The sequence below is a fragment of the Ambystoma mexicanum genome, chromosome 7q (genome assembly GCF_040938575.1).
Source record: "Ambystoma mexicanum isolate Mex_15411 chromosome 7q, UKY_AmexF1_1, whole genome shotgun sequence".
NCBI classification, from domain to species: Eukaryota; Metazoa; Chordata; class Amphibia; order Caudata; family Ambystomatidae; genus Ambystoma; species Ambystoma mexicanum.
This window is the reverse complement of record NC_090941.1, coordinates 988,354,891-988,373,992: the sequence shown is the minus strand read 5'-3', so window position 1 is coordinate 988,373,992 and position 19,102 is coordinate 988,354,891. Positions and strand designations below refer to the sequence as shown.

The window sequence follows — 19,102 nt, the reverse complement described above, 5'->3', positions numbered from 1 at the left end:
TTAGTTAAAACAATTTTTGCTGCACTTTCTTTTAAGAATATTTACATTCTATTGGTTGAATGTTTTACTGATATTTAGGTTTCGTAACTTTTTAAATTATGTTTTCTATTATGAATTTGCGAGATTTTGCATTTTTTGATGGAACAAACATTATATGGTTTAAGAATGTTTGTAGGAGTATCTTTTTTCCTCTTTTATGTGGATTTTTTCTAGGGTTATTTGTATACTTGTCTAGTGAAGTTATATGGTTAGGTCATATAAAGGGGGAGCGGGGTGTAATACAAAGGGATGTGATAAAGGCAATCAATTTTTTGGCAATCAATTTCTTGATGCTACAAAACCAAGTGATTAGTTTATGACCACAGTAGTGAATTATAAACGGATGAGAATACAAGATACAATAATAGGGAATTTAACATTACGAGTGAAAAGGGTTTTACATGAAGAAATGGAATACAATGAGTATAAAGGTGTAGTATTTGATACAATGTCTGATGTGCACCACCCAGAATATAGTAACATGTGGTACAGTCATATGAACTTGGTAGGGAAACAGGTATAACGGGAGTTATATCTATTCCCTCATCCCCCACGCACCTGGGGCAAGCAAACTGTTAGTACCCCAGGAGGGTATCTGGTCTTTCCATCTAAAGCCATACCATTGAATACCACACCATCAAAAAATATTCATTGAATTGCCTTTCAATCGAAAAACATATTAATTGAATCATTTTCAATGGTAAATTTCGATGGATAGGGTTAGTGTTGGGGCTAAGGTTAGATTTAGGGTTAGATTAACGGTTGGGTTAGGGTTGGGGCTGGGGTTAGGGTTGCGGCTAGGTTTAGATTAAGGGTTAGATTAGGGTTTGGGTTAGGGGTTGGGGTTAAGGGGGGGTGGGTGTGGAGGTTCGGGGGAACCCCCAATATATAACAAATAAAATAAAATGTTACAAGGAGCTGGCCAGTGCCGAAATGTCAGCACTGGACAGCTCCATGTAACATTTTAATGTAGAAAATAAAAGCATCGAAATGCTATCTTTTACATTTAAAAGTACATATCCATTCGATGGAAAAGTTTTGATGGAAATGTACTTTTAATGAAAAAGATAGAATGTCAATGCTTTTATTTTTGATGCATCTTTTTCGATGCATTGGCATTTCGATGCATCATTTTCGATGCAATGACTATAAACCTCCCAGGAAATATTGCCTTTGGAGGCCCAGTGTTTGGTGCATTTAGCGCTGTGTCGGGTTCGTAGTCTGTTCCATGGGCACAAGGTACAAGTTGTATTGATGGACAAAGATGGAGAGAAGTGTGCCAAAGACGATAGTGCCCCCCAATGTAAGCCCCGGCCCATGTTAAAATTGAATGGAGTCTTGTTTGTGTCAAACAGATGGGAGAAGGCAGTGGTGAGCTATGCAGCAGGGGGGTTGGCTGAGTTTGGAGAAGAAGTTATATGGAACATTAATAGGAACTGTTTCATGATATGGACTGCATGTACACCTAAACTAACATGGATTGAAGCACGTGAAACTACAGTAAAGGTTCGACAAGCAGATGAACACCGGTTTTGCTTTCGAGGGCATGGGACTGTTCCTGTAGGTGCTAACACTAAGTGCAATAAGACAATGTTCATTCCAGATCTTGTAAAAGGTACAGCAGCATTGATGGACCTGTGCTGGGTATGAGGTCAACAAGCATATCTGTATCTTCTTTCTTCCTGGCGATGCATGTGTGCATTAACAACATTGGACTCAGCTATCCTAGTGGTGCCTGAAGCTCACCTGACAGTGGCATCCAAGCATGGGGTGCCACAATCTATCCCAGTGTCTATCCTGCCCCTGGGAAGAAGAAGGAAGAAGAAGCAGTCAGTAAAGCTGAGAAAAAGAAGATCAAATTATCTGTCGGAAGATTCATCCGAACTGCTCAAAGCGATTCCAGATAAATATCGGCTGTACACCAAAACGGAGGTGTTCTTCGCGTCTCTCTTAACACCAGGGATACAGGCTGCAGTGAACGCAAAGTGGTTGCAGATTGTTCGGTGGGAAGTGATCCAGCTCGCGAATGACACTGAACAAGGCCTCCATGTTATCAAGATTGAGCGGAGGGCGAATTGGTTGATGATGCTTCAAAGCCGGTACGTCCTGGATCTCCTGACCTCGAGGGAAGGGGGCATGTGCAAGAAGATAGGGTTCTCTTGGTACATGTACATACAGAGAATGGGTCCCTGACGCACATCATAAGGACCCTACACAACCTAAAGACTGGCATGGAAAAAGTGAAGCAGGTGTGCAGGCCGAAGATTGGTTCAATACGTTGTTTTCATGGGCGCCATCCTGGCTTGGGGCACTGCTGAAGATACTGGTTCCAATTGTGGTGCTCCTGCTGGTGTTGTTCTGCACATTCCAGATGATGCTTCAATGTGGTGACAAGACTACTCAGAACACTGCAATGATGATGGTTACTATTGTGGCATTAATCAGGTACAAAGGATGGGCAGTCTCAAACCGAGGACCAAATACACAATGCATGGTTAGGAATGAAATACCTATCTACCCGCCGCCCACAGGGAAATGAACCTCACCCCCACCAGATCTAGAAAACTACACTGAGGACATGGTGGACTTAGCGGGTGATGGGGATTGCATATACCTTACATGCATCCCAGAGAAATGTGCACGGGATAGGGGGGAGTTTGCATCATGTGTGTAGGGCATGGGACCCTAAGGATGAAGAGGATAGAGCGAGGGAAAGTGAGAAGTTAGCAAATGGAGGTTTAACGAAAGAGGGAAATGCTGGGATGCATGTTCAGATTACCGCCCTGCCCAAATGATTTAGATTGCGGAAAATATATTAAAACATGGAGAATGGGCAAAGGAGGCTGTGGGGAAACACTATAAGTGGAAGCAACTGATGGGAGACATATGCATTTTGGCAGTTAATGTCAGGGAAAACTAACCATTTGCTTACGATAGTGTCACGTAGAAGACATTGTATGTGCATACTATTTATAACATGAACTAATGCTGTATTTAAGAGTAGGCTTGAATCCTCGCAGGTCGTGTTGGAGACAGAACAATGAGGCCTCATCTCTTGCTCGATTATTACAATCCAATTCCCAGGCGTGGCAAGGAACACGCACGTACACCTACAAATATATGTATCAAGTCAGATCTTTGAACAATTAGGTAGGAATGCGAGCAGCTAAATGGGAGAAGCGCTTCGGGCCAGTATGAAGGTCACACTCATAGGAGCCCGGGAAGTGGTCTTAGGTTGCCAAAACATGAACTAAAATTTAGGACACTAGCGCCCCCTCACCCCTCCAGAATGATGGCTGTTCCATTTCAAATGCCAGATGCACAGGCATAATACTCTTAAATCCTTAATGAGGTGGATGGATTAGTGCACACTAGACATACCTCTTGGGAGGGGTAACTGATACAGGGGGGTAGCCAAGAACAACCAGGTCAGTGATTTGTAGCAGGGAGAGCAAAGGGTGATGCCAATACAGTGGGAAGCATTATGGGGGTGCCTGCGTGTCTGGAATGAGAAAAAAAGAGTTTCTTTCTTGCAAGGACCAGGCTGACCACAAAATTATCTGCTGAGTTCATGTTGACGACAAGGTGCACATCACATGGTTAGGGGTAAAGACAGGGTGGTGCTATTCGAGTCTAACCAATGGTAGCATTTCAACATGAAAGAGGCCGCTACCCACGTGTGGTGAAGATGGAGGAGAAGACAGCGTGATTAGTTGGAAAAGGGGCTATATTTAACTATTAGCATGCAGATAGGCGGCAGTCAATGAGGCTGGGGGATGAATACTGTATATCGAGTATGTCATGAATGATGAGTTGCACATTTATAAGACAAACACCATTTTTAAGAGGAGAGCAGTGGATTTATAATACCCAGTCACCCATTTCTTTTTGTATGCAAAATAAAGCTCTTGTTCTTCTCGGAAAAGGGTGCATCAATTTAGTTTCCCTGGCGGGTTGTTTTTTCTTGTTCTGGTTTTTGGAGAGTTACCATACATGAGTTAGTAATTTACATGTGTTTTTAGTTATAATATTGAAGTAACATGGTTGTCTTCATAAATAAACTATTTTAATTGAAAACGTGGTTGAACCGATACAGGTTTAACATGAGCATGCATTTAGTGACCTATAAAAGTAAATGGTTTCTCTATAAGAAAGCAAAAACATTTACCTTGTTTTAGCTTTCTCTTTCATGTGTTAAATAGGATGTTGCAGCAAAGCAAAGAAAAGGCCTTCTCAGAGAAGAAGTGTCTTGTTGAAAGAAATCTTGCCTGGAAATTGCATTGTTGCTTCCCTGCATGCTTTTGAAGCCTCAATGTTCAGAATACAGTCATCACCAGTAGTCATTGACTGCACTCTAAACATTCTGAATGGCTAAGAGGAGGTCAATAACAATCTGGACTTGCTAATTGAAACTAAACTCTAGTCCACCAGCCATAAAGCGTCTTGGTTGAAAAAATGCTTTTGCAACCAACAAACCCCTTTTTCATGTTGTTGCACCAAATTCAGGTAGCTGGGAAGGACCACGCCTTAACAGGGGGTCAGTCTCCTTGCAGAGAAAAGCTGTTTGACAGACCACTAAAGACGTGAGCAACATGTTGGAGAGCTGTGCACAGACAGAGACCCCACCAACGAAGTGTGTTTGCCACAGGAACAGGCAGGTTACTTGGGAGTAGTAGAGCGTGTCACAACCGTGTATCCAGGCATGCACGGTAAGCATAGAAGGTCATAGGCATCCACTTTAAAATGGTGCGATGATGGGGTCCTCTTGTGCAGAGTTTCATGGGCCTACCCATGCGATGAGGTGCTCCCATTTGAATGATGGTGCTCACAACACCATCCAACCTGGAGATATGTGGAACAGCCAGCAGGTTTGACCAAATCCTACTCTTACACTGCAAAGTCTTCTTGGGGCTGTGGCTCTAGTATAGACTGCCCCCCCCCCAAAGCAGCAGGTTTACCTCATCTCCAATTAATGTTGTATTCATAGATGCATGCAGTGCTGACTTGCATACGGTATCTTCAAGGTAAGGATGTTTATTGGTTGCAGCAAACATATGTAGAGTGACAAATCCCTAGATGTCATCACTTTCCCCCCAAGGGGGAACCCCTCTCCATGAGGCTAGGGAGGTGAAGCTGATACCCAATAGTCTCACAATAGTCCCCCCTGGGGGTGGTACACAGTGGGAAGATCTCATGGGGAGAGACTCCTCCCCTGGGAACAGGGACAGAGATCTAGGGAGCATGTGGTATGATGCCCTACCAATGGCCCCTCCTCAACCTATACCCATGGTACACTCTAAGAACAACCCCAACCATCCAATGTACCTGTGTAGGGCCAGTGACAGAAGATACACTGAGACGAGAAAGAGTAGGGAGTAACTAAGGATGACTCTGTTGACAAGTACTGAGACGAGGAGGAGGTGCAGAGTGATCAGGGCCCATTCAGAATAAAGAGGAAGGAAGGACTAACTCATGTGTTGAGCCCTCCCTGGAGGGACTGCGAGCAAGTAAGTGGATTGGCGGAGAACAGAGTAGAGACCTCTGATCCGGAGGTGAACAAAGGAACAATGATGTCCCTATTCGGTCCAAATAGGAAGAACCACATGGAAAACTGGAAAGCCAAAGGTCCAGGCATGCGAGGAGCCTGGACAGGGCACGCAAGTTCAGACGCTCATAAAAATGACATGCTGCAGAGCTGCCGCAGCCTGCCAGAGAACAAGAGAAACTGGGGGAAGACCGAAGCTAAAGCCTGGAGAAGCCCAGACCTTCCGGAGAAAGCCAGCAAGAACCCAAAAGGTACCAGGGTTGCTGTGGCGGTTGGTGAGGGCATGATGGAGTCATGGAGGACCCCAAACACACCGAGCAGGGGCGAGGAGGGAAACCCTGGGAAAACAGCACACCTACAGGTCTGGAACCCTCACCCATAAAAGAAGAGCCAGAAAAATCCTCTTCTTCAGGACACTACCTGGCAGGAGAGTGAACCACGTCTGCCAAAACTAAAATATAAGAAAAGCCAAGGGATGGGAGTCATTCCCCCTGGTGATGTGAACTGTGTAACCAAATACAAGAGAAGCCAGGGGAAGGGTGTTGTGAACTGTGAAACCAAGTATAAGAGAAGCCACAGGAAGGGAGTAATTCCGCCTGGTGTTGTAGGCTGCAAAACCGCCAGGAGAAGGGAGGAATTCCCCCTGGCGTTGTTAAACCCTGAAACCAAGATACCAGGAGAAGGGAGTCATTTTCCTGGTAACCACAGCTGAAAAGACTTTCTGATACAAAGTGTTAAAAAATAAGCAGTGTGTCTGCCAAAGAAAAGTGTTGGAACTTTGTCTTTTATGCTGGAGGACAATTTTGACCCGGGGAAGGGAGCCATTCCCCCAAGAAGAAACCAACACCGGTAAGGGAACTTTTCTCCCCAATCCAGAAGATGGTAGACATTCTTCTGGACCACAAAAGTCTACTTTATATTTATTTTAATTTTAAGTGTAAGGGACAGAAGTAGGCTTTTTGACACAAAACGGTGGACTAATGATTTACCTGGACATTCTGACCAAACCCTCTGTATTTACGTTGAGGCAGGAAAACCCGTCTTAGAGTTAGGGAAAGTTAGGTTTTCTCTTTATTTTTTTGACTAATAAAAGTCTATAGCAATCGTGCCACCTGTGTGACAGTCTCCTCCTTCTGCATCCTTACAGTAGTCATCTTAACAAGTATGTATGAGTAGTCATCGGCCATCCATCCTTTCCCTTGTCAGGTCTCTCTCTGAACTGTTTCCATGGAACACTTATCTAGCCAGCAGATGGGAGTTCCATGATGCATGAGCTTACTTGCTCAAACAGGGAAGTGCAGGATACAACACATTCAGATCAACAGATTTGTTTTTCCACTTCCAGGTGCAGGTTTTCTTTACTCAAGAATTATTCTTGGTGTCCAGGAACATAACACATCTGTAGATACAACTGAAATAAACATGTTAGCTGGCATGTGGTTAAGTGCATTCATCCATCTTCGGTGGATGTCATGAAGGTACAGGTCAACCCGCATTCCTAGACCTCTCGGACGAAATGGTACTACACTGTGAAAATTTCAATTACAGTCATTTCTGCTGGATGTTCAAGAGTTGCTGACCCCACCATGAAGGTAGAGGTCAATCTGGATTCCTTAACCTCTCGGAGGAAAACCCACTACACTCCCCATTCTATATAGAGGATTTGTCCATTCATGTCCCTGTGCAAGTACAAAGTTGTAATAGGAGCCTTAGTTAATAGTCACTTAGACTATTATAATCGGTTATGTATAGCGTGCTTGATTGAACCTGTGTTGCTCCGCATCGCCTTCCTTGCTTCCAAGGCAAGTGCGTTGCCCCTGCGCTATCCTCCCGATGCTCAGGAGGATAGCTCGGGGGGAATGAGCAATGCCCCGGCCACAATACCTCATCACATGTTGCACTATGCTTATGCCTACCCTCTCCCTTGCCAAGACCATAGTTCCACCACTTTTTTCAGTACACTTTTACCACTGATGACAACTGTTAACTAACGAGTCACCACCTGAACGCGAGTATTCCTGAGTTGGCGCGTATTGATTACCGAGCATTTCCATTTCAACCTCTCCCGCAATAGTTTTCCCTGATAAATCCACAGACACTGTCCCTCCCAACTCTCAGGTAGTCATGTTATAAGTCGGAGTGCAAAAGCAAGGCGCAAAAGCAAAGAAGGAGTATGACATTTGCTTCTTACTTTTACATTCGAGGAGATTCTAAATGCAGGAGGAGTAGGGACACACCACCGATTTACCATTTCACTTGTGGATTTCTCCTCTTTCAAGTGCCTCCTGGTTTCACACATGTATGACATTTTCATGCAGATGTAAGATAAATGGATTCCAATTAAATCAGCCTGCATTTATCACCTGCTAACAGGCGGTGGATTCCACAGGAATCCATGGAAAATTCCATCAGCAAAAAGCAATTTCCTGGCGGCATGTACATTATTTTATAAAACAGAGTAAAATGAGAGTAAAGTTGAATATGACTGTTTATAAGCTTTTGTTTCCCACTCCCTCTGTATGAATGAAAAATGGCATGCAGTGGACCCAGGAGCAGGTAAGTGCTAACTTTGGTCATCTTCCACACCCCTGCTTGTAATTTGTACATTTTTTATGAAAGAACATCCTATGTGTGCTCACACCACTTAATCTTTCAAGCACTAGAGCACTGCCCCATCAGATTCCTGCAACTAGCTGCTTCTGCGCAATATTCTGAAGTAGACAAGTTCAGCACGGTAGCCATATGTTCCCGGTGCTCTCACCGCTCTCTAAAACTTAACTTTATTGCCTAGGGTTGTCCAACTCTGGGCCTCGAGGGCCAGGATCCTAACTGGTTTTCAGGATATGTCAGAGGGGCTTGCAGGTAGATACGTGCCCACTAAGCCAAAGGGAGAAAAGTACACAAGAATCAGGAGTACAAGGAGTCCTGCAGACAAGAAACGATAGGCAACAATAGCAGTGAACAGAAAGGGGCAGGGAGTAAAAATAAAACAAACACGTTAGGTTCCCTCTTGGGGTGTACGCAGAATGGGGGAAGGGTTTCCCACAGAACCAGGGAAACTCCAGCTTTCTGAGCAGTTTACTATTACAGGGCCCCACTCTGAATGCTCATGGAAAGGAGCAACAGCAGTGGGTGTCTGTGTCTGGACCCTAAGGGACGCACAAGGTAACAATACTCACAAGACTGAAGCCTGTACGGTTCCAGCAGGAACTGAACAATGACTGCCTCCTGAAACAGGAATCAGCACACCGTTAACAATGACGAAAGGTACAATACTGAAACATGACAAAGGAAAGGGGCAACCCAGCTGCCAAACTCTGAACGAAGGAATTACACAAGGCACAAGTGAAGACAAGAACTTTAACAGAAATATCCAGGGGGAAAAGGAAGTCAAAGTGAGCAAGGTTCAGGACAGAGAACCGGAAGAAGAAAAGCAAGAAAACTAAGTGCATGGGTAAGGAAACTATAGACTGGTAACAAGGAACAGTAACTCTGCACTGGAATAACAAGAGTAGGACTGCAGAGAAAAAACATGGAAACTGTAGCTCTGAAGTGGCATAACAAGGGCAGGACTGAAGACTGATAACAAGGAAACTGTAGCTCTGAAATGGGATAACATGGGCAGGACTGAAGACTGATAACAAGGAAACTGTAGCTCTGAAGTGGGATAACAAGGGCAGGACTGAAGACTGATAACAAGGAAACTGTAGCTCTGAAGTGGGATAACACGGGCAGGATGGAAGACTGATAACAAGGAAACTGTAGCTCTGAGATTGGATAAGAAGGGCAGGACTGAAGACTCAAGGAAGCTAAAGACAGGTAACACGTGCAATGGGCACAGCACAAAGAACTGCAGGCAGGGAACAGGAGCATTGGTGGTAGAGGGCAAGGGGCTGTAGACAGGGAACAGAGGACTGCAAGCAGAGGAGCAGGGCTGCAGTATGGGAAGCACAGAAGTGCAGGGCAAAAGGCAGGGGTGTGAAGGCAGATTAGCAGGGCTGCAAGGCAGGGAGCACAGAGGTCAGGAACAGGAGCAGGTTCTGGAGAAAACAGGACACAGCAGAAATCCAAGGATCAAGGCAACAAAGGGCTGGAAACAAGCTCAATGCAAGAGACCTGTGTTCCTGCAGGCAGCTGCTAACCTGCCATGTGCTGAAGCAGGCTAATTAGCAACACCTGGAGCAGCACACCTGAAGGTAATTGGCCTCCTCCCTCTCTGGTCCTGGGAAAGTGAAAGCTGCACTGATATCTAAGGCTTCTGGGGTTTGTAGTTCTAAGACTGCTGTATGGGAAGAGCCACGGAATGGGAACTGCCACAAGGTGCATTATGTAACTTTTGTTGACTTACTTTACATTTTGGTACATTTGGAATTAGTGTTTTTACCTGAACATTGGCATTCCCTGTAGATTTGACCTTTTCATATATATATATATTAACATTACAAATAAATGTTAGCCACTTGAGATATCCCACCGCTGCTGCCATCATCACCTGCCGTCTGGGTAATAAGACTTTTATTAGTGAGCATAAATAACTCAGTCCATAAACGATGGCACTATTGGGGCATGTGATGGTGCACTCAGCACATTTGACAGTATATTATGATTATGATGGCACTATTGGAGCATTTGAGGCAATGCAGAATTTGGCACATGATGAAGACTTGTACCTTATCATACAATTACTATGATATGATGGGTTATTTATAACGCGCTTAATACCCAGAGGTTTCTAAGCAGTGGACCCGGGTATCGAACATGTGTTGCTCCATGTCGTCTTGCTTCCAAGACGAGCGTGTTGCCCCTAAGCTATCCCCCCGAGACAAGATAAATGACAGCATTGTTGGAGCACATGAAGCTGTACTTGACGATTTACAGCCCAAACCAACTGGCTTTGCCAATGCTTGATTTAAAACAGCGCAGATCTCCTGTATGAAGGTTATTCATCTTCTTTAGAACAGATGGTCCTGAGGACTAGGGGCTGGAACATGCGCTGCACCCCTCACACTAGCTAGTACCCACAGTAGCATCCTACTCACCAGACCCCATTAGCAAAGGCGGAAATTACTTACATTGCTTCATCTGATGTCTCGGCGCACAGGATCAGTCTGGAACCATCCCTCTGAAGCACAGTGATCAAACATTCATGCCCTTTGCCTTCAGGGGGCTGCACATCTGCAAGAGAAAGCAGAGCCCACTATGACTGAAATGACCTGTGCATCATTACTGTGAGAAGTTCAATATCACAATCATGACCTAGCTGTATGGTGATTTAATTTCTGCACAGTATATTTCTATTTTCTAATAAAAGTGCTTGTATATTTGGAATAATTCTATCTATTGCCACAAAGGTCACTTATGCCCTTCACTTGTTGAGCAATGTTTAGGTCTGGCTAGAGAAAGCTTAGGCACTCTTGCAGAGTTGATGTATCTATCGTTAGAAAGCTCTGCTGCTTTTTAAGCAGGCTTTTGGTTGGTCCTTGCAGTTGTGTAATTTGTCAGCATGCATGTTGAACCATGTTTATCTCTGTCTAAGAAGTCATGTTCCAGTTTGGCGGCCATGATGGAGCCAGGAACAGGGGCTCACAATAACAGAACAGCACTTTTTAGGGTTATTCCATTTTCCTGATGCCACTATTGCAGTTGCACTGGGGAGAGGCTGACTATTGCAGTCCCCTTATGTGCCACTACAGTCCCCAAAGACCCCAAACACACAAACAGCATAGTGGATGCCAAGTATAAGTTAGACCAAAAAACATTGACTCTCTCATGTGCTATAAACTGTCACCAAACAAGATTAGGGCAGATGATGTAAGTGACAAGGTGAGGATCAAACTAGGACTTACTATTATCAGTGTGGAGAAATGGTGTGTGCGTGATAGCAGCATAGGGTAATACCTGATATATATATATATATATATATATATATATATATATATATATATATATATATATATATCACTGAAAAAACGTTGTTAAAGGGACGTTATGGTTAAGTTGGACTAATAAAAACCTATGAAATTCAATTAAAAAAACTTTGTTAAAGGGACATTATGGTTAAGTTGCACTAATAAAAACCTATGAAATTCAATGAAAAAACGTTTTTAAAGGGACATTGGATGATGAAGTATGTAGTTTATTACACATCTCCTGATAATCCCTGATACTTTTTTGCCAACATTACATTCACAACCCCTTGTATGAAAAGTATTATATTTGTGATGTCATCTTTGATGTCCTGGGTCCTGTGGAGAAATGGTGTGTGCGTGATAGCAGCATAGGGTAATACCTGATATATATATATATATATATATATATATATATATATATATATATATATATATATGTATATATATATATATATATATGTATATATATATCACTGAAAAAACGTTGTTAAAGGGACGTTATGGTTAAGTTGGACTAATAAAAACCTATGAAATTCAATGAAAAAAACTTTGTTAAAGGGACATTATGGTTAAGTTGCACTAATAAAAACCTATGAAATTCAATGAAAAAACGTTTTTAAAGGGACATTGGATGATGAAGTATGTAGTTTATTACACATCTCCTGATAATCCCTGATACTTTTTTGCCAACATTACATTCACAACCCCTTGTATGAAAAGTATTATATTTGTGATGTCATCTTTGATGTCCTGGGTGTTAGTCTTAGCAGTGCACGGTGGTGGCGCGAGTTATGGTTGCTTAGCTTACCATAACTGGCGAATTTCAGGGGATTTTCGATTTTACTTGTAACCATAATGTCCTTTTAACAACGTTTTTTACTGAATTTCATAGGTTTTTATTAGTGCAACTTTACCATAACGTCCCTTTAACAACGTTTTTTCATTGAATTTCATAGGTTTTTATTAGTGCAACTTAACCATAACGTCCCTTTAACCAAGTTTTTTCATTGAATTTCATAGGTCTTTATTAGTCCAATTTAACCATAACGTCCCTTCAACAACATTTTTTCAGTGAATTTCATGGGTTTACCAGTGCTTGCTATTTTCCTACAACCTACTAATATCATACTTACCAAATATAACAATATTTGTGTCCAATTTACAGTGTCACCTTAAAACTCTGCCATTTCCCACCTTCTAGAATCATTTTTAACACGTCTATACACTTTTTGCTATTTCAACTAGTTTTGTATCCGTAGATAACTACGAACATCTGACTTCATTGCGGACCTTCCGGACAGTGCCACATGACCATACGCTGGCGCGCTGCATGATGACGTGTCCGAGAACCCGTCCGCACTTCACGATAAGATCCGTCCTTCGCGGACAGTTCGGAACTGCATTTTCTACTGATCTAGGAACTTTCAACTTCAAAATTTCCCTTGCACACCTCCTACACCTTTACGTAATCATTATCCATTACCAATCTAGTACACAGGACATACTTGAATTTTATCAAAACTGCTATTTATCTTAAAAATGGCATCAGTTATTGCCATCCCTCATCCCCAAGAGCCACCACCACCACCAGCTGGAGGACCTTCAGAACAAAAAAAGCACACTACTTTCAAAGACAATGAAGAGGACCAAGAAGATGAGGTAGAGGAAGTGCCTACTTCTAGCATCAAGATCGAATCATGGGTGTACCAGTTCTTTGCTACTGTTGGGAGTGTACCAAAGGCTAAAGCTACCAAAGTGAAATGCACTAAGTGCAATTTTGTACTCAGTCGCAGACTACCTGGACAGTACTCCTACGGGACCACCTCCATGCGCCGCCACACCAAATCCAATGACCACAATGCTCTCAGAAAGGTTATTCCTTTCTCAGAGAGTAGTAAGCTGTCTTCCTCCACCTCATCTTCCTCAACAAATACTGTAACCACACAGCCTGATGTCTGTGGGCATTGGTGCGATATAAATAAATAAATAAATAAATAAGGAGGGCTACGGACCATTATCGTCCATTGCAGCCCCTGAAATAGGGGATAAAGGCCATTAGCACCCCTGGTTCCCAAAGCGGGAACCCAGGGTGCTAAAACATAGATTTTTCCCCTCGTGAGAAAATCCCACCAAAGTTTAGAAAACCATTTATATCCAAAATCATTTTGCCAAATGTTGTGCAGATACGTCAAATGACACCACATTTATATGCCTTTAGAATATTTTGGGATCCCCCCTCTAATTTTGCCCCCTCTTGACAGAATCCCCCAAAATGTGTAAAACCATACAGGATTAGTTCTAGAATAAAATTGCAAAATTACATGCAGTTCCATTGAGTGGCGCAAAAGTTATAAGCCATCCAAAAACTGCTTTTTCCCAACCCTGTAATGCAGAAATAGATACAGATATCCTAGGACTTCTGAAGTGTCCACAGGACTGTCCCAGGACATCCAGAGAGTTCGCAGACCTTTGGGCGGTGAAACAACCCGTTTTTTGGCTTTTTATGGCCATATCCAATCAAATCCTCATCCCCCTACCTCCCCAGAGATTGTTTGTCTAGTTTGACAAGTGAAATGCTGCTTTTTTAAAAAAAGTTTTCACCGCGCTGTTTGCGGACCCCCAAAAAGTCAGCAAATCCAAGCTGGCGGGCGTTTCAAGAAAACAGGCGCATTTCACGTTTTCTCACCATCCAATCAGTGGACGCGTCCCGGTGTCTGCGGACTATGCAAAAGTTAGCGAATTTTTCTGGCCAATGGGAGGCCAGTCCGCGGACAGCACAGCCAATCAGAGGCCAGTCCGTGGATCGAACAGGGAAGTGAGTCCGCGGACCGGACATAGATATCATGATTTTTTTTGCCTTACGTTTTGGTTATTTAAAAAAAAAAATACTGGACCATTCAGGATTAGTTCTAGAATAAAATTGCAAAATGACATGCAGTTTCATTGAGTGGCGCAAAAGTTATAAGCCATCCAAAAACTGGTTTTCCCCAACCCTGTAATGCAGAAATAGGTACAGATGTCTTAGGACATCTGAAGTGTCCGCGAACACCACAGGACTGTCCCAGGACATCCAGAGTGTTCGCGGACCTTTGGGGGGTGAAACAACCCGTTTTCTGGCTTTTTATGGCCATATCCAATCAAATCCTCATCCCCCCCACCTCCCCAGAGATTGTTTGTCGAGTTTGACAAGTGAAATGCTGCTTTTTTTAAAAAAAGATTTCACTGCGCTGTTCCCGGACCCCCAAAAAGTCAGCGAATCCAAGATGGCAGGCATTTCAAGAAAACAGACGCATTTCACATTTTCTCACCATCCAATCAGTCCCGGTGTCCGCGGACTATGCAAAAATCTGCACATTTTTCTGGCCAATCGGAGGCCAGTCCATGGACAGCACAGCCAATCAGAGGCCAGTCCACAGACCGAACAGGGAAGTGAGTCCGCGGACCAGACATAGATATCACACATTGTTTTGCCTTATGTTTTGGTCATTTTTTAAAAAAACTACTGGACGGATTTACACCAAATGAAAAAAAGCACACTTTCGGGACCAAGCCACCATTCCTGCCACAAATTTGGTGAAAATCTGTCCAGCGGTGTGGGCTGTAGGCGTGAGCAAAGGGTTTTCCCATTATGTCTTTGGGAGAAAAAAAATTGCTATAAAATTCAGAGTGGGCCATATACTTTTTTTTGCAAAGTTTGGTGAGGATTTGTCCAGGGGGAGCGAAGTTATAAGCCGCCCAAAAAGTGCTCTTCCTATGGAAACAGCAACTTAACCATAACTACACAACCACTACTGTGGCTGTGTAATATACACATATACATATATATACATTTAGTTTGATCAATTGTCCGTCACCAGTCGGGCGTGGAAGCTGGACATGATGACAAGTGCGCACGGCATCACCTAACTGTGGCACATGTGGGTAAAATACACCTCTCTGCAAACATGAAGACTATGACAAAAAGAGATAGAGAGAGAGAGAGAGAGAGAGGAGAGAGAGAGAATAGAGAGAGAATATATATATATAGAGAGAGAGAGAGAGAGATAGAGAGAGAGAGGGGTGTTCCAGTGGGTTAATTTGGTGAGTGATGGAGTTGGATTAAGAGGGATGAGTAGGTTGCGGGACCAGACAGACCCAGCCACCCGGAGGGAGGTCATGAAACAAGGAGAGCCTGGAAAGAACCAAATATCCTTAATTGGAACAAGCATCAGTATCTTGCTGGGGGCTACAGCCCACAACCTGGTAGAAGCCATTAGCCACCAGAGACAGAGAAAGAATATCACAAGACTGCTGGTGGCTATATCCCATACCCTGGTGTAAACTAGTAACCACCAGAACCTGAGAAGAAACTTTGGTAGACGCCTAGAGCCGAGATATTAGCAAAAGCCAGAAAACCAGAAACAGATCAGAGCCCAGTGGCATCAAGCCCAGGGTGCCGAATCCTTTCTCGTGGGTAAGAACAATTATAGTCAGTCAAGTACCGAAGTGAGGGGGTGGGAATTTCTTGCTGCTAAGGGTCAAGGGTCATCAATATGCCCTATGGCCAGGGGAATCATATGTTCTAGCTGGTTGGTGTGTGTGTTTTAGTGTCTAAATCTATGGAGCCGCGGAGACCAACCCAAGACAAGAGGACAGCCTCATCTTTGGCAGGAGCAACCACTATGGACAAGAACTAAGTGACCTGGGGGGCTTTAAACACCATGAGACTATGAGTGAACTAAAGAGAAACCACAGGGTGCATCAACCCTAGACTTTTGTTGCTTAGAGTAGAGAACTAGACTCAAAATGTGGCCAGAGGGCCTATTACTGTAGGGAGACTACTCCTTTTCATTACTCATTTACCCTCTCTGTATGTGGTACAGGAGTTTCATTAACCTCGATATGTAAGCGTTATATTTGCCATCAAATAAGCCTTGGAATTCCATGTAGGCAGGGCCAATTTCAGTCCAGGCGACTTTTAAACACTGCTCTTGCGCACTTTGTTTTGTCTCCTTCCATACACGGTTGACATACTCAGGCCAAGAAAGCTGTGTTGTTCTGTTGGTTTCTACTACTTTTCCTTTCTCCAACTTTCCCCTGATATATAAAGGCTTTGAACATATCCCTATTTCTGGAGCCTTCTATATCATCCACACCATGACATTAGCCGGTGCATGTCTGGTTGCTTGAAGACCTTCATCCTTGCGTGCAACCCTTACGAAGTCCTGTAATAAGATTGCTTCTGGAATAAGGCTAAAGGTACATGCTATTCTGTATTTTGTGCAACTTGTTCTTTGCCTTGTGTAGCAGATTGGGGGTCGTGGGAAAGGAAGTCGGATGGTTGTGGATATTGAATAAGATTGGTAACATTGTGAATGCCTGAGGGAGTTCGCAGCTCAAAGCATGTGCAACAGAGGAGAAGGGGTGAGAGAAATAATCTGGAATGTACCCGATAAGGGCTCAAATCATTTCAAAAGAGGTTTTCACAGCTCCTGCACAGTCCAAACATGATATGAGAATGTTGTGGTGGAGTTTTCACCAAATGGCAGCCCTGTGCAGTTCGGCAAGGAGGTCATCCACTGCTGGGGGGCTGCCCTTGTTCCTTTTTTGCTTCATTGCAGATAGGGTGCACTTTGACGCCAAGGCACATTGCACCAACTTTTCTAGACTGGCAGGCCTCTACAAACGGTGAGCCTAAGGCTTCACCTCTGTAGTAGGGCAATGGGCTCAACCGTTTCAACACTGTGCATGCCTGTCATCGATGTAACCCACTCCTTTGAAGAGGCATGCATATTCCTTCCAACATCTCCTGAAGTTATTTATGGTGGATGTTGAATGTGCAGTGAAACAGACTCCATGTTTCAGCTGCATGAGAGTATAAGTGTCCACCCAAGAACACACATCCTAATTGCGTCTCTCCTTAGCTGACTGGCAACATCACCCAATGGCAGTTGTGTTATGCCTATGGAAGAGTAGATGTAGATAACTGAGATCGCACGGGACGTGGTTTGAGTTGCTTAAATTGTTCCCTGCTCATCAAACTAACTAATGCACTAGGGTCAATCACAGTAAACATGTCCGGTCCATGAGCTGCGGCTCTACATTTGAGGTAACACGTATGTGACTGGTCCTCATGTCGCGGTGCAGAAGTTTTAACTTCTTAGTCGCCCTCAGAGTTGGAGCTGGTTGCCTCCTTCTTTAATTTGTATGCAGTTACTTGGCATATATGGGTGATGCCTTGGTGGTGTCACGGAGGGCAGAGTGGGATGTACAAAGGGCTGGACTTCAGAAGTATACACAATGCTTGGTTTACAAATACACAAGGACAACACACATGTTCACATCCGGAAAAGTCTTACGAATATCCAAACAAAGTCCCTCACTCTCGTGTCCCAGGGTGTTGGCCACTCTTTGTCGTCTAACTAGAGGTAGGCTTTCCCAGGTTCCTACCTTCAGCTGTCTAACCACAAATGTTGTCACAAGTCTGAATCATACTTAACCCCTTGAAGTTTCTCCAGAATATGACTCTCTGCCGCCTTCAGCAGGTGTTGGTGCCGCTGCAGCTTCTCGAGGGTTTGTAGTTGAAGCCAAAAATATACACTCGCAATCTCTATTCCACAGGCCCCTCCTACCACCTTCAGGCTTGCACCTCTGCAGTCTCATAGTGTACATTCCTCACTAGACGGAGCTCCCTGTCTGGGTCTCTTACTTCCTCCCTGCTTTGCCACCTGCCGTGTGCTAATCTGCACGCATCATTCCTCCCTAAGCTTGTTCTTTCTGGACCACTTCATCGAGATGGTAAGGCCTGCTCCTTGGAGCCACCACCTCCTAATACTATCACTTCCTTCGATCCTTCAACAACCCCTCCATGTATTACCAGATTCTCCAACTCTTCACCACTTCCTTCCAATTCCTTCGCCCCCTCTCGCCACCAACATAAACAACTCCTCCATTCAATGCTTTGGATGTCGAGGCTATCACTAGGAACCGTATCTGAACATGTATGAGGAGGCTGGCTGAGCTGTGATTGGCCATGTGGTTGTGGTCATGTGGGCTGACTGCAACCTGGCCTAAGACCATCTTGGACCTTACAACTGGGTTCAGCACGTGGCTAATCCCCCATCTCACTCCCTGACAGACCCCAGGCATTTCCTGGTGGACAATGGGTCCCTTCATCTACTCAGCAGGCGAATAAGAAGAATGGGGGTTTGAGGATGATTGTTGGATTTGGAACTCTTACGGTCAGTGTGGGTTAAGTTTAATTTCATGATTCACATTCCATGGCTTTATACCCCCAGGACCTCAGTGGTCTAGGTCTGTATGCGTAAGAGGTTTCCCCAATTCCTGTCTAAGAGGGGGAATGTATCAAAAACACATTCTGCTGAGGTCACCAGCAAAGAACTCTTTTACCTTCAAGGAGAATGTATCAATTCATAGTCTGAAGTTTTGGGTCTGGCTGAAGGTTGTAATGATTCTCTGTGAACTGTGAGAAACCAATGGGTGCCTCACTCGCTAGTCCTCAGGGACTTGTCATCCAGGTGGCCAGGCCAATGCAGCCGCTTTTGGATCCAGTTCCTCGGGGTGGACCAGTGCAGGAGGATCACCTGGTTGAAGGGTCTTCGGGAAGTGG

At 44.1% G+C, this 19,102-nt stretch overlaps 1 protein-coding gene across 1 annotated transcript in view; it reads right to left on the bottom strand.

Annotated features, from left to right (window-relative positions):
* The window catches only part of PLEKHB1 (pleckstrin homology domain containing B1), a 199,141-nt gene that overhangs the window by 77,340 nt on the left and 102,699 nt on the right, over positions 1-19,102 (bottom strand). Inside the window, exon 3 of the mRNA XM_069640121.1 lies at positions 10,657-10,759. Within this exon, the coding sequence (XP_069496222.1) occupies positions 10,657-10,759 (103 nt within the window). The remainder of the gene's footprint in view (positions 1-10,656; positions 10,760-19,102) is intronic.